Genomic DNA, 16,181 nt, shown 5'->3' with positions numbered 1-16,181 from the left:
TGGATGAGGCATAGTTTTGTTTGCTTTTGAGGGGCTGGGCAAGGGAACGCTGTTTTATTTTCTAAGCAGGTTTGTCACTCCCTACTTAATATTTTATCACAGGAAAAAATGCAGCAGTTGCTGGAGACCAGTGGAGAATTTTATTATTTTTGTAGTTATCTTACAAAAAGTTGAAGTGATTCTGTCCAGGAAAGAAACCTAACCATCTCAAAATACAGCCACTTGTAGAACTACCATTAACTTCAACAGAAGCAGCACTTGTTAGAAAATTTCTGTAGTATGTTTTTGTTGCAATAGCTTGGAGTTCCCTTTTAGCATTCCAAATTACCAGTTAATTGACTCATATTATTATCATTAGCTGGTTTTATCCTTTACCCAGTAAAATTATACCCTGATCATTTCCTTAGCATTTTTTAATAGACTGTGCATTGATTAAGCATTTTCCCTGTATGTACTCGGCAGTGTTGGGAATGGTGTGCTCTGTGCACACTCTAGGAAACAGTTTCTGCCTGTAACTTGGTGTCATCGTGCTCAAAACTCACATTTTCACTTTCTTGATTTGTTGACTTACAGCTAAACATTCAGGAAAAAAAGTTTATCCATTTAAGAATAAACTCTGTGGAAAAAGGAGTGATTGAGGAGTCTTCTACCTATAGATGTAGAGGCATCCTTTTTCTAAGCAAGCAAAAGGGACTGATTCTTTGCCGTGTATAGATCCAGGTGGAAATAACTGATTGCAGCACCATATTCAGCTGCAGTTTGTGCTTCTTTTTGGTCCAACATCTTCCATCCTGGATCTTTCTCTGTGTGAATTCTTCACGGCATCAGCTGTCTTGCTACTAAGTCACTGATTTTGATCTTTTGGCAAAAGAAAAATCAGTCTTCCAGCACTGTGTCTCATTCTGACATAAAAAATTACTCCTAGTGATTTAATTGACCTTAGGCCACACCTTTATGTGCCTTCAAGAGTGAAGGGTCCGTTATAATCCAGTCATACACACTTTAAACAGCTAACTGGATGATGAGGGTCAACACCTGTTGAAGCATTTGCATATGGCCTTTGTCTGGCAGGAACAAAGCACTGACTGGTGGCTTTTTGAGTGGGAAATAAGGTCTCATAGCTGGATGTTGAAAGATTTCTTTCTGATACCTGTAGTTTAAAAATCAGTACAAGTTCTTGTTGATGGAAAATGGAACACCTGCCTATTTTGTTCTTCAAAGGAAACACCAAGCCAGGATCTCTTCCTGATGTTTTCATCTGTTCTCTAAAGACCATTCCTGTACTTCTTTCCCTTTCTTCCAGTGCATCCTGTCACAAAGGAGATCATAGAGATATGGCAGCAAGTTGTACTTGAGTCACACTAGGATGGCTTGCTGACTTTCTGTGTGTTTCTTTTCTCTCATGTTAGCCCTGTTGGGGTTCTCAAACTGCACCTCACTATCCCTTGCATTGCGCTACTTAGTAGTTGTCTAGCTAAGCACAGCAAACATGCAGATATGGATTTGAGTAATCCTCTGTTTTGTGCACAGCCTTGCAGTTCTTGAGAAGAGCCCAGGAACAAAGGTGTTGTTCAGTGGGCTGATCAGGGCCTATGGCTTGAGCACAAGAGGAGATACTACCTGGCAGCTGAGGTGCACCTAAAGAGATCCTGATACACAGCAGGGAATACCCTGTGTGTTTAATATATGGGGTTTAATGTTTAAGCTCAAGTTGAAGGTTTTTGGTTTTTTTTCAATCTCTGTTTAACAGAAAGATCTCAGGAAGGTTTGATAGGACAACTCTCCTTTTGTACATAAACACTCAATTAGGGAGTTGTTTTTCATTTTTTTGATCAGCAGATACCTAAAGATGACTTGTCTGCATGTATTTTATAATCAGTTGTAGAGAATGTACTCTACAAAACCAGAGAGTTCGAAGTTTTAATATCTGAACTACTTGGAGATTTTATAGAAGAGAGTATTTACCGATTCCTGTATTCCTCTCCTGGGGATGTAAAAGTTCACTTTCACTAAGTCCGACACAGTAGCTTTGCCACTGTCAGAATAACATCAGTTAACTTCTTGATCAGTAACTCAGACTTTTGGATCCAAATCTAAATGATTTGTCAAAGTGTGGGGTTTGTTTCATGGCCTGTGTATCCGGTCAGCCTCTGCCCAAGACAGTGCCAGAGACAAGGTTGTCTTTGTGCACTTCTCATTGTTATGCACCGGCAGGATCCTCAGCAGAGGTCACATTAAAGTTCATTCAATCAAAGCCGTGGCAGTAGCTGGAGTCTGCCTCGGGTCACTTCCATCCCTTGGGATTTGTAGGGCACTACCTGAAGTTATTTGCGTAATTTTATGTCACATAAGTGCCTTGATACTTTGTAGCAATTATTTCAGAGGAGCAAATCTGTATCCAGTGTGTCTCTATCCAACGATGATCCAATTATCTCTTCTCTTTCTGGCTTATTGCAACCATTTGTATGCATCCTCTAGTATCTTTGAGTTCATTTTCACTTAGCTGTGGTCTAATGTGTATTATTATCTTTATGTTGGTGGTTATAATTAGGTTTTGTATTTTGCTGCTTATGTGGTCGTGTGCTTGTAATCGTGGGAAGCTCTGCCTCTACTTCTGAGATAATCTCTAAAGGCATTCCCTTGTGTTGCAAGCTTTGTTCAAGTCAGGGTGAGATAAACCTCATCCAAGAAGTATCTGCTTTTTTTCACTGAGAGGAAAGGAATCCTAGGTAACTCTTGTCCGTATCTAAATTGGTTAGTTTGGATGAATCCCAGCTGGGTGTTAACTTTATCTCTTTGTGTTGTCATGGTTTTGGCTAGGATAGAATTAATTTTCTTCTTAGTAGCTGGTACAGTGCAGTGTCTTGGATTTAGTGTAATGTTGATATGTGTGATAGATAATGATGTTGCATAGGTGTATAAATATATGTTATATACAAATACAGGTATATATGTATACGTGTGTGCATGCATGTACACAGGTAAATATAGGTATATTAAGCCCAACCCAGTTTTGTTATTTCCATTCCAGAATCATTTGAAGATATTTTTATGAGGCTATTGTACCAAAATAGTCTTAATTTCTAATGTATAAATATGTTTTATATGATGTAGACTCCAGGATATTCTGAAAAAGAGGCACCCAAGAGGTGCTTTTTCAGTCCTGAGGAGAAACAAAAGGCATGAAAACTCACAGCCATGAAGAATATTCAGATTAGGAATACATTAAGCCTGTATTGATAATTGTTCCTCTCAAAGCTGAATTTCAAAACTTAAGCTGGTATTTTGATTTAAAACCTTAGATGCAAATGATGAGATGATAATCTAAATGTAATTTCTGAGCTATTTCTTTTTTGGTGATTTTAGAGATTGTGAATCATTCATTTATTGGAAGGGATGTTATCTCTTTTAAAATACTAGAAATAGAAATGCATATAATAATAACACACATTGCTTCAAAATCATAATTTTATATATTTTACTGGGAATTATTAGAAAGGTAGAAATCTGAGGTTACAACTTCATGGAAGGCAAAATTCTGAGAAAATAAATAAGAAAGCCAAATAATAAATAAAATGAATAAAATAACACAAGCAGTAAAAAAAAGTTTTGTTTACCATTAAAGGAATGAATTTTTAAATCAAAAGATAAAAAGAGTGTTCAAGAATGGGGAAAAGGTTTCAGCTTGATTTCAAAAAACTTTAAGCAGGAAGAATTCAGGCAATGTTCTCTGAAATGACCAAGATGGAGAAAAAAGGGGGAAGAACAAGTATTAGATGAACATCTTGAAGACTACAGACATGATTGGGTGGTAGCCCTTTTTCTCAAAAGAGTAAAGTCCTTACTGTGTTGTGCAACACACTGAAGATCTTTATCAAGATAGTCAGAAGTCAAATAACAGTTATGACAACAGAGAATGAGAGGTTTACATTTCTTCAATTAGATCATATGTAATTTGTAATTTTAAGACAGAACATACTAGAGATGAGGCTGGCAAATCCCTCTTGTGTGGTTTAGTGATGAATTTAAAGTACTTGTTTGGGTAATTCTGCTGTGTGTTCCAAATAGTGCAAGTGACTTGCATAGGTGGTTCAATTTAGAGTCATTAAACTCATCCTTTTGGAAGTTGGATTTTCCCCCAGTTCTTCTTGTAGATAACAGAAGAAGAGAATTTAACTGCATCTTTTGATTCAAGTGTTTTGGTATGGTTGTCATAGTTTTAAAACACTTGGGAAAGATCTGGACTTCAAGATCTTGCCCACACTGAAAAGATTTATTTTTTTTTCCCAGTTGATTTCTGTGTGGTGCTCCATAACCAGAATTAAGAGGGGTTTTTCTTTTGTCTATTTTCTCTCTTTTTGAGCAAAGCTTACAAATTGCAGAGCTCCTGAAAACAAAGCAGTTCTGTTCACACACCCAGCTTAACCAAAAAGTCTCTTACCTGCTGCCAGACCTGTGCTTAACTCCTTCTTTACCCAAATATGTGGAAATTCCTTTTAGAGCTGGCTGTTTGGCTCATATTCATTTAACAAACACACTAAGTAGCCCACCAAAACTGCAGTGGAATTGTAGCTAATTATTCAATTTCACATCTGGCAGGAGTAGAATTTGTACAGAAAATTAATTTATATTAGCCATGAAACATACGCTCATGCTCTACTTTATTATTTCATAGATTTTTCAGCATCATAAAAGAAACAGATCTTTCAAATTCACTTTAGGGTGGAACAGTATGATAACATTTTTCAGGAAAGTTTTAGATTTCTACTCCAAATTAGCAAAGTTTTGGAATAATTCAAGGCTGATATCTTGTGGGGGTGTTTTTCAAAGGTGCTTTTCCAAGGGAAATAAGTTGTTATTCTGTAACTTTAAATAGTGGATAATTTTGTATTGCTACTTCGATTTAGGACTTGCAGGTTTTTTGTAAATTTTAGGGATAATGTGTGTTCATTCAGCTGTCTGAGATGATAAAGAGTAGAATCCAAACTTCAGGCCATGGAGAAAATCTGTGACTTAGAATCCACTTCTTTCCACATTTGTTCTGAGAGCAATTCCTTGGTGAACTGGGTGGGGGGTTCCTACGGAAATGGGTGCAATTTCAGTTTGTCTTTAATTTCTAAGAGTGCTAAGGTATTAAACATGGGAATATACATGAAAACTCAAAGCCCCTCTTGTAAGTCATACTTTGAACATGTAAAATTGTATGAATTAATGGATTGTATTTGCATAGTGTTCTTTTTGGTTCTTGATCTCCATCAACACAGTTGTTACCTTAGAGGTCCAAGGTTTGAAAAGTTCTTTGGCCTTACAGGGCCCAGGGGCTCAGACAAATGCTTCTCCAGTCTCACTCTGACTTCTCTTTTGACTAGCCAGTGTTTTATCCAGGTTCTGTGTGTTTTATTGAACTGAATTCTGGTTTTGCACACAGAGATGAGAACAGAAATATGTTTCTAATTGTGCCTAATTTGTAAGGTTATAATTATCCTCTTCAATTTTTCTGAGTGAACACGTAGCAGAACTTGATGGCATTTGAATGGAAGAAATAGAAATAGCTCTTAATTTTAATTGAGATTATTGCTATAACATGCAAAATTTCCGAACACTGATGATAATATTTGTTTTGTTTTGTTTTGTTTTCAAAGGGCACTATGAGAAGGTTTATGATAACCAGCTTAGCTTGGCCTGCTGTTTCAGTGACCCTGAGGACAAATGGTTAAGTAACTACTTCTATGAGCAAAGCTATAACACTGCTCAGTTAGTGGAAATTGATGGTGGGAAGAGAAAGGCACAAGCATATGTAAACATGGGCCTCATCGAAGAGGAAGAAGGTAAGACACCACAAAGCTGCTTTGGATGGCATCTCTACTTACACAAACTGAGCTGAATTAAAAGAGCTGGGGACGTGTAGTTCTGTAATGTTTAGTCCTGCTTCTAATTTACACTTAGATAAACATTCTATATTTTGTTCTTTTTAAAATGACCTTCTGGTTCTCTTGGCCACAAGTGACACCCTCTTTGTTTGTTCCTGACTGCCACATTGGTGTTTGCTTCAGACTTAGGCCTCACCACCAGCTCCCTTTCTCCATGTACATCCTTAAACTGAGAGTCTCTGAAATCAGAAGATATTAATAGAAGTAACTAGAATCATAGAACAGCCCAGGCTCTGAGGGACCTTGACAGATGATCTGATCCAACCTTTCATGGGAAAGGGAGCCTAAATGAGGTTATTTTAGCACCCTGTCAATTGCATCTTAAAACCTCCAGTGATGGGGGCTCTACCACATCCCTGGGGAGCCTGTTGCAGTGAACATTTGTTCTTACTGTGAACAATATTGCTTTCTTATATCAAGGTGAACATTGTTTCTGTATTTAAGAGCAGATATTACCTTTCATGGCAGAGAGGTTTGTGTGTGGATAGCAGTCTGAGTATAAAAAAGGCATTTTCCTCTGTTTGCCTAAAATCCTTTCATGGTGTGGGAGGGCAAGCAATAAGTAAGCCTCAAGTACTTGAATAAACCTGTCTTCCAGTTCTAATTTGTAAGTGTACTGCATGCTTAACTATTGCTTAAAATATGTGATTTGTATAGCCACAATGGTTTTGTTTCTGAATTTGACTGTGGGTTGAGACAATTCCAGCTCTGAACTCAACTTGTGGCTGGTTTCTCATATAAAATGGCCTCTCTTAAAAAAATTGACAGAAATTGAAATATTTTATGGAAATATTCTAATTCCATTAAATATCTGGTGGAATTGGGTGTGTTTTGAAAGATGGCCCCATTTCCCAGCAAAAGCCTGGACATAAATCAAGAAGTCTGCAGCCCTTTTTTTTTTTACTGAGTGTTTTCCTATTTTTTCCTCTTGTTCTCTTCCAGCTGACACATGGCACCTTTTTTTTATATTTCCTCACATCTTTCTAGACTCATGGTCATTCACACTGTTTTCCTGTGAACTGTTGTCTTATCTTTCTTGCCTGCCACACTCAGACCTGGATTCAGTTTTAAAATTTGAGCATGTACCAATAATCAGTAAAATGGAAGGATTACTTGTCCTACTCATGGTATCATCCAGTTTCCCAGTTGATAAGATAGCAGTTGCTTAAAGCCCAGCCAGTCACAACCAAGTCATTTTCGTATTGAATGAAAAATGCTTAGGTTGGTTATCTATCTTTTACTCAGTAGAATAAAATTACTGAAAATTGCTGGATTTTAATTTTTTTTTGCAACCTTTTTACTTGGTCCTTTAGTTACTAAAAAATAAAAATTTGAGGTGCAGACAAGCAAACATTCATATCTACTTGTAACTTCAAAGGCTCTTACGGAGTGTGACTCACTGCTGTTACCCAAGCACTGCCTTAAAAAAAAATTAATGTTTTCTACTTTAGGATGTCTTAAGCAAAAGTTGTCGAATACTTAAATATCTTGAGGCCCATTATAAAAGCACATAAGTAAAGTTATGAAATAGCCTGAGATGATCAGAGAAGCAGAAATTTTATTTTCCTGCTGAAGAATATTAGAAACTTTTAGAAGAGAAGTTTCTTATTAACCTTATTAACAAGAAATAAAGTAAAGTGGATTTTCAGTGCCCAGGGTAAAGCTCTACTGAATCTGTGGGCTCTGTCTGTTGAAAGTATTTTATTTCCAGAGAGAGAGAGGTAAAAAAAATAAAGAAGCTGAGAGAGTAAGCATAGGATTTTCTTTAAGGGACCACTGAGAAAAAAAGACCGGAGATGTATTCCATGCACTTTGTATTTTCGATGGTGAAAAATTGATTCAAGGGCAAGTTCTGATTGGAGAAGAAGTATAAGAGGATGTATTGGGTTGGTATTATATAATATTCCATCAGTTTTAATGGTGTTATAAGTAAAATTTTAATTCTGCTTTTCCTTCGTTCAGTTATTTATAATTTTATAATTAATTTGTGAAACAAATTAGTCAGATTCCCTCTTCTCTTGGGGTGTATCGACAAGAATAAATGTAAACATCTGGTCCCAGTTATTTTCAGTTCTCTTATCCAATAGTGTATTTTTCATTACTTGGGGAAGGAAGCTGTCTGTATATGCTTAGGACTGATTGCTTGGGAGTATAAAGTTAAACATGGACTTGTAAAGATTGCTGTTTGCCTTGGAAGAAAATCAATGAATTTGCTGGGTAATTTTTGTGTAATCAAATTTAAATTTCTTTGGCTTTTCAGCCTGGTCCCTGTCCTAAAGGCTGGATATAACCTGATGTTCATTAATCTTCAAAGCTAAATATTTGAGGTGTTGGTGGTGTAGACTTCAGTCATGATGTTTGGATGCAGGCCATTAGTAGCTGCCAGTAAGGGAAAGAAAACAATAAGTGAGTAGCCTACTACAGAAACAAATGGAATGTTCTGCTTGGAGCAAACATTATTTCAATGGCATTTCTTCACTGAATGAGATTTTTAACCTCTTCCCTAAAATACTCTGCCTGTAAAATAAGGTGTGGAGTATTCACTAATTATTGTAGAAGTGTTCAGATTTTGATGCTGTTCAATTAGCTGTGCTACCCCCCCCTCCCCCCCCAGTTTGTATTTCCTCGGAGGGCTAATAATAAGTCATTTTATTACTTTTACTTTTTTTACTTATTATTTTACTTTATTTACTCATTTATTACTTATTTTTTCACATAGTTCTTTAATATGCTGATGTTACTTTACAGGCACTGAAAATGCAATGACATAACACATTTTTTCTCATGTTAAATCCAAAATTACTTGTTGACTAAGTAGTCACAGGCTTTGTGACTTTGTGATATAAGCTCTTAAGAAATGTGAGTTAAAAAAAAACAACTTTTCTTCTGTGCTTTCAATGCATTTTCAGAAGTAATATCAGAATTTCAGAAGTCATTATAAGCATATCAGAGAGTAAGATTATAATCATAGTTTATGGTGGATTATATTACTATGCTTTCTGCAGAGGTTAATTGTGAGCTTGAGGTTTACAGTGTTGTATCTTGCAGAAGAAACAGCTGGAGTCCACTGAAAAACACAATGTCTAGTATTGTTTTGTACAGGTTCTTACCTCATTGCAATATTTGAGTGCTTTCTGTTTTGTGCTAAATTCTTGCTACCTATCATGCATGAACTGATATACACCTTAAATATATGCATCCCAAAGTTTAAGATTAACTTATATCAATAAAAAGAGCACTCTGGGGGAAAACAAGGAGTTTGTACTTGTAGGAGCTCTTTGCTTCAAATATGTTACAACAAAACCAGATAAATTTCTATGTTATTCAAAAGCATAGCTCAACCAGGCATCTGAACTTAGGGTACCTGTCAGTTGCAGTGCTTGGGAACATTTCTGGATGCATTTAAATAACTTTGAGAAAGCATATAAGTATCACAGTAGAGTCCAATGAATAAAACTTTCACAATTAATTACAAATGTGTATCAGTGCCACTCCAGAACCTGGATCTCCCCTGCTATGAGAGCTGTAAGATGTGTGGAAATGATGGCATTATTCTCAAGGCAGTGGTGACTTTGAATTAGTCATCAGATTTCTATTCTGCTAGCACATAAGGATCAACAAAAGTGGAAGTAATACTTTATCTGAAGTCTTTACAGGCTGAAAAGTTTAAAGCCAGGCAGAACTAGCGAGAGAAAGGGAGCAAGTACAAAGCAATGTTGGGAATAGCTGATTCCCACAACATACAGCTAATCCACAAACCTGGTTTTGTCCGTGTGTGTGTTTTTTAGACTGTGAGCCTTACGAGACCTCAATAAGGAATTCCTTTAGTCCTTTCTAAAATAGCTTAGATATTTCAAAAATCTGCCATATCTTGCAAATTAATGAAGGGTTTATAAGTGTTCAGTCCTAATCCAGCTCTCGCTTGATTATAAGCAGAGTTTATAAGCTTAAGGTCTGATTGCTTTTCTAACAGAGCAATGGTATGCCAGAGTTCATCACTTTGCACCTACCCCAAAACTTTGAATTGATTGCGCCTGATTTATTTGAAAAGGTGTAATTGTTTTATCTGTGATCATGGATAAAATATGGTCTATTTGGTATGTTGGAATTTGATAGAAACTTTTCTGGTTGAAAGACCTACTGAATGGGAGGGACTTCTAACTGTAATTAATTTGTTAGGGCAAAAAAATCACAGGATTCTTGCAGATTTTAACAATCTCGATTGAAACTGAGGTGTAGGATTTTCCCTGTCACTTTGCCATTGTATTGAAATTGAACTTTTATTAAGTCATTGCAGAAATAGATGAAAAGGTTCTGATTATGTTTAAGGGGCATTTCACAGAATGGCTGGATTGGAAGGAACCTCTGAAGATCACCTAGTCCAATTGCCCTGCTAAAGCAGGTTGCACCTGAAACAAGTTGTACAGGATAGCTTTGAGTTATGAAGCTTAACTGTTAATTACTGCATATAGTTGCTGAACAACAACTTAAAGATGGATCATGACATCTTTTGGTTTTGGAACATAAAAAGTCTAAACTGTTTATTTTCTTGTTCTTAGTCAAGAAATTCTTGCTAAGAATCCATTCTTACTAAGAAATTGTTGATTTTATATTTTGAATTGTTTATGGCAAGTGCTTTTTAATTGAAAACTGTAATGTATAAATAATTGAGAGAAACTCAGCATAAATTCATGAGTATCTATGCAGAGGAAATATGCACGTTTAAGCAGAATTTCCCCAATTGGTTTGCCTTCAGGCAGAAATAATTTATATTCAGATATAAAAAAGAGAATGTTAATATTGCAAAATGAAGTACTAAAAAGGTTTAAAAAAGCAAAAGTTAAAATTGCTTGTGAAATTTCATATGCTTTTGTGTGTGTACAATTTGCAGCTTTATTTTAATTTTATAAAAACATAGTTTCTTTTAGGAGATTGCTAAGTGTAGGCAGAATAAAATTCACCTGTGGGATGGGTGGCCCACATGCACCTTCTACATTAATAGAGCTTTATGTTGTTATCTGTGCTGCAAGTCTGCCAAGCTCACTTAAATAGCAAATCCTCCATAGTATAGTGTAGGAACATTGTGCTTTACAATCTGATTGCATAATTGCAAACAGCTGGTAAATAAAACAAACCAAGGGGACAGCATTTGTGACGAGGGATTCATTTCTTCCTCACTACCTGTGGAGTGCAGAGCTGTCACTGATAACAGAATTGCTGCATTGGAACAATCCTGCCTGTCTATCTAACTGTGTTATGTTTCCCCCATTGGGCTATGCCCAGTATCTGAGGTCTCCATACCATTGTATCCATAAGCCCAGGTTAGACAATGGAGGAAGGCAACCTAAATTAATCCAATCTCTTCATTCAGGAGCCAAAGCAACTCAAATTATCAGCTAAGAGATAGGTTTTTCTATATTTTTGTTTGTGTTGGTGATTCTGTTCTGTAAGCAACCTGTCTTGGTACCTTTGTGATTTTTGATAAAACAAGAAGCTCATTATCTTTCTCCTTTTTATAATGACATTTGTCATTGTGAGGACCAAAACCAGGAAAAGTATTCAGAGATATATATTCCTATGTAATTTTTTATAGGCAGCTTGTGTGCTAGTTAAAACGTGACAGTGGCCTAAAGAAGAGCCATATTTCTAGAGATTTAGAGATTATCTATGCTCTCAGACAGGAGCCACAGGTTTGTTCTGCATTTGTACAGTGCCCTTTCCTCTGTGTTTCTACAGCACTTGTACCAGGTGAGGTTTGGTGTGTACTGTGATAAACTAAAGCTGGATGAGAACATGCTGCTCCCTGGCCAAGCAGAATGCTGCTGTCTCAACATGTACAACAAATTCTACCTGCCTTTCTTTGTCTGGAGTTTGGATCAATGTCTATCCTCAAGATATTAATTTTCTATAAAAGTGGTGGGAACTTGCTGTCCTATGGACTCCTTACCAAATTTGGTTGAAACTCACTCCAAATGTAGTTGAAGAACAGGATGATCGTATAGATTTGTTCCCTGTGAAGCCTACCCTAAAAGTGTCTCTTTGTACTGTTCATTGTCTGGAGAGAACATACACATTTGTATAACAGACCAAATCTAGTAGTAACCACTATCATTGGTTTATCATAATATTCCCCCTCCTTGCCTCAGGTTGAATATCCCAAACTACAAACTTTTCAGCTTTATTCCCAGTTGTGATTATTTTTTTTTCTCAAACAGCTTATTCAGGAAAAGGCATGTAGGAATAGTTTAGACCTAGGAAAACACTCACTTGTTTCCAAATCCTTTGTCTTTAACTACATAAACCTGTTGCTTAATTTTAAGTTATAAAGAGTCTCCGCATCAGGCAATTTAAAGACAGAAAGAAGCTTTCCATTAATGGGACATTAAATTCTGCATACCCAGTTTGATCACTGAAGGTACTTCCACTCACTGATTTTCACTATATCAACTGAAGTTAGTTCTCCTTTGTTATGCTGCATTTACTCTGTCTCACAAAATGGTTATGTTGTTTTCTGATTGCTTAAGAATTGAATGTATAAGTTGGCTGGGAAAAACTTAATAGTAGAGGATAATTTAAAGAATTTATGCAGCAAATTGCTAGGAGTTACTCTTAGGATATTCTGTTTTTCTCTGTCAGTCAGAAGCAGCCATAAATCCTTCTAGATTCTTGGCAGGACAGATTGAACAGGTTTATTAAATAATTGAGCTCATCCTCCTGCAGGTGCACAAAGTAGTTCCCCAGCAAATGACATCTTATTATTACAGGGCTGTTACTGGTATTGAACTAACAAGTACTGTCTTGAATTGATGTTATAGAAATTAGAAATATTTTCAGCTCAAATTAGCAGTCTTAAGTCTGAAAAAAGCTTCTGAACATGCAACATGAAAGAAAAAGGGACCTGTTAAGTTCATAAAAATATTCTTCCAAAATTGTTTTTTATTCTTATTTTTAAAAGGTTTTTGTTGGTAATGAAGGTATTTTGAATAAGAGAACTCAGGAAAAATTCTGTAGTGATCCTACTTCTGAAAAGAAATCTGTGAAAATGTAATACTTTCTACATGATTTCACTTCACTTGTTTTAAATCAAGGTTTATTATTAAACACAAGGAAGTAACAATATTCTTTACACTAAGAAAAAGTAAGTTTCCTTAATCCTTTCGTGGTCACTCCCACTTTCCTGGCCTAACTCTTGAAATGAAGAATCCTTTAGTTCTGCTGTACACCTAGAGAGCAGTCTGTATTCTTGCTTTCTAATAAGCTCTTCAAAAAATATTCACAGCAGTGCAAAGGTGCTGATTCTAAACTCTGTCATTTGCATTGTCATTAAAAGTTTTGACATATGAAAAAAGAGTCCTAAATTAGTTTCCATTCCTAATCATGTGTTCAGTGATTGTAAAGTTCATTTTCAAGTCCTAAAACTACTGTAAAAAAGCTGTGGCTGTTTACTTGAACTATGAAAGATGTATCAGGAATATTTTAGAAAAAACATTTGATGTGTGCTTGAATATAGTATGTTGCACTCAGGTGAACTGTTTATATAGGTACTTCTGTACAAATCATATTCTAAATGTTTTTGGTATCCAGTATTGCTCTGTTTGCTTTATCTGCATGTTCATAAGACTATGACATTTAATGAAGAGATCTTTTTAAAGTATTGATAGCCATCAGTAAATTATACTCTGTTTGATCTGTGTTAAAGATTCAAAGTCCAAGATATTTGAATAGAACTTAGAATGAAAATGTAATTAGGTTACATCCCTAAAGTCTGATATATCTTTAAACAAGACTGCAAATGAAACTTTATTAAAACTTCAAATGAATTATTTCTTTGCTTTTTTAAATTCTTTTTCCCTCTCTTCTCTTTCATGTCTATTACTGACATTGCTGCTTGTATTTTACCTGTCTTTTCCAGGGTATTTTAATTATTTACTGCTTAATGACTGGTACTGAGATGAAGCTGCCCTCTCACTGAGTTTTTTTTCTTTGCTTCAAAGCTTTGAGAGGTCTTGGAATATTGTAGCTGGACCAGCAGTTGTCATCATAAACTTTCCTCGAGGCAGTGTTTCCTTTCAGTAATTGATAAAGGAGGCTGTTTCCAGAGGTGCCTTTCCAGTGTCACTGAGAGCTTCCAGGGTTGCATGTCCTCAGCCATTACCAATAATCTGGAGAAACCATAGGTAAAGCAAACACAAAGCTGTTAATAAAAATATATCTTGCTCTTCAGAGGATCCTTCAGGTTGGCTGGGATCTTAGCAGGTCATTAATCCAGCTGCACTTCTGAAGTGAATCATCTGCACCACAGAACGGCTCCAGTGCTGGAGCGCTGCATCTGATAATAAATTTATTATTGGAAGCTATGGAAAGTAATGAGAACTGGGTAGAATCTGAATAAAATGTAAACACTGACCAAAAAAAAATGTATTTAAACCAAAGCAAGCATTTGACATGACTTAGCAAAAAAAAAAAAAAATTAGTGAAACTAATCTGCTTCAGTGTCACTTTCTCTATTTAAAAGGTAATGATCATATTAGTCTTTGAGGTTGAATACTAATATAACTTGTTTTCATTATTTCTGTTGAACTTTAAAAACTCCTAAGCTCTGAAAAACAGAATTGCAAAGTATGTGCCATTCATCCCTGAGTTTTCTGCTCCCTTCCCTTTCTGCATTTAGATATCCACCCATAGACATTGAAATATTTGTGAAACCTGAAATGGGAGCATCCCGCTGAGTGTGGGCCTGCTCTTATCCAGAGCCTGGAGTCTTACAGTGTGAGCTTCCTGAATGCATGTTGCATCTTGGGTAGCCTTTGCATATTGAACAGAGCACTGTGCTCTGCAAGCATGAAAGAGGGCTTGAATAATACTGTGAAGTAAGAATTCCATTCTCTCGAAAATGGGTGTGTGATCATTCAGCTAATGTTCAACATTGTTTGAAATGTTGTCCTCCAGATTAAAATAGATATATATGAAAAAATGCTTATTTATATATAATCAAAAAAATCAGAATGTGGCATGTGACAAATGCTGCTTTCATAAAATGTGTTAACCTAAAAAGATAAAGGAATTTTAGTTGTAAACCAGAATTTTGCATGTTGGTTCATTTGAATGTGAATGTAAGACAGACAAGTTAGTGAAATTTTCATCTGGGACCCGTTTGCTTGTCTTTTCTTTTCCTCTTGCTGGTCCACAGTACACCATTCCCAAAGCAGCTGTCATTTCAGCTGCCTGTGGGAAAACCCTCCTGTTTGCAGCTCAGGAGTGCTGGCAGCAGAAGGGGAAGGCATTAGAGAGCAGCCAGGCAGCCAGAAAAGCCATACCTTGTGAGGTGTCTCTGGGAGAAGCCTTTAAGTAAGCCCTTTTTAGAACAGGTTTGATATCCCAGTGTGCTGGTGGTGTGATACAGAATCTGTGAACTGTCCTGCTGCAGGTTCTACAGTCTGCACTGCCCTCTAGGTTTGTGTAGGTGTATTTTGAGTGCTTGAGCTTTAAGGCAAGTAATATAGGTCCTCAGAGGACAAGACTGCATATGCTCTAATGCTCACTGGATTACTACAGTTACGATTTTCTTTTCAGACAACACACATTTGTTTAAGTAATGTAAACAGAAATAATGTATCATCCTCTAAGGTGCAGTACCTAAGACTAGGCTGGCAGTCCTTCACCCAGAGAAGGGAAGATAAAATCCTGTCCTTTTGCACTGCAGTCAGTCAGTCCACCAATGCTGCATCTCAGGTTGTGTGAAGCTCAACTTTCCTTTTCTCTCTTCCTCTCTCATTTGTGCCTTCAAGTGCTCTACTTCTCAGGCATGGCTTCAGCTGGCCTTAGGCAACTTGGACTCCAGGTAAGATCTACTGGTGTATTGGCAGACTGGAGGAATGGTCAGAATACACCATGATGAGCCAGTGTGTTCATTGCAATATTCTTATGAACTGCCTACATCATTTTGCTAAAACTCGTGGCGGAATCTCTCTGAAAAAAAAGAAAAAAAAATCAGCTTCTCTAAAGTAAATTCATATAAGGTTTTACCCATTATCTTAAAAATACTCACTTTGATTGTTGGCTGATGATTGGTTTTGTTTGAGATGGATCTTGGAGAGTTATGAAACCACTAAATTTTATCTTAAATCCTTTCTTTTTTTTCTTGTTTTTTCAATTTTTTTTGCAAAAAAATTGAAAAAACAAGAAAAACCACAAAATTTTGTCTTAAATCCTTTCTTCTTTTTTCTTGTTTTTGCAATTTTTTTCTTGTTT

At 36.3% G+C, this 16,181-nt stretch overlaps 1 protein-coding gene across 1 annotated transcript in view; it reads left to right on the top strand.

The window, feature by feature from the left end:
- TTC29 (tetratricopeptide repeat domain 29) overlaps nucleotides 1-16,181 on the top strand; it is a 114,452-nt gene that overhangs the window by 22,862 nt on the left and 75,409 nt on the right. Inside the window, exon 5 of the mRNA XM_030948399.1 lies at nucleotides 5,643-5,828. Within this exon, the coding sequence (XP_030804259.1) occupies nucleotides 5,643-5,828 (186 nt within the window). The remainder of the gene's footprint in view (nucleotides 1-5,642; nucleotides 5,829-16,181) is intronic.

Source organism: Camarhynchus parvulus, chromosome 4 (genome assembly GCF_901933205.1).
Source record: "Camarhynchus parvulus chromosome 4, STF_HiC, whole genome shotgun sequence".
In the NCBI taxonomy this organism is placed as follows: Eukaryota; Metazoa; Chordata; class Aves; order Passeriformes; family Thraupidae; genus Camarhynchus; species Camarhynchus parvulus.
Note: the sequence above shows the minus strand (reverse complement) of the source record. Positions and strands in the feature narration are given on the sequence as shown.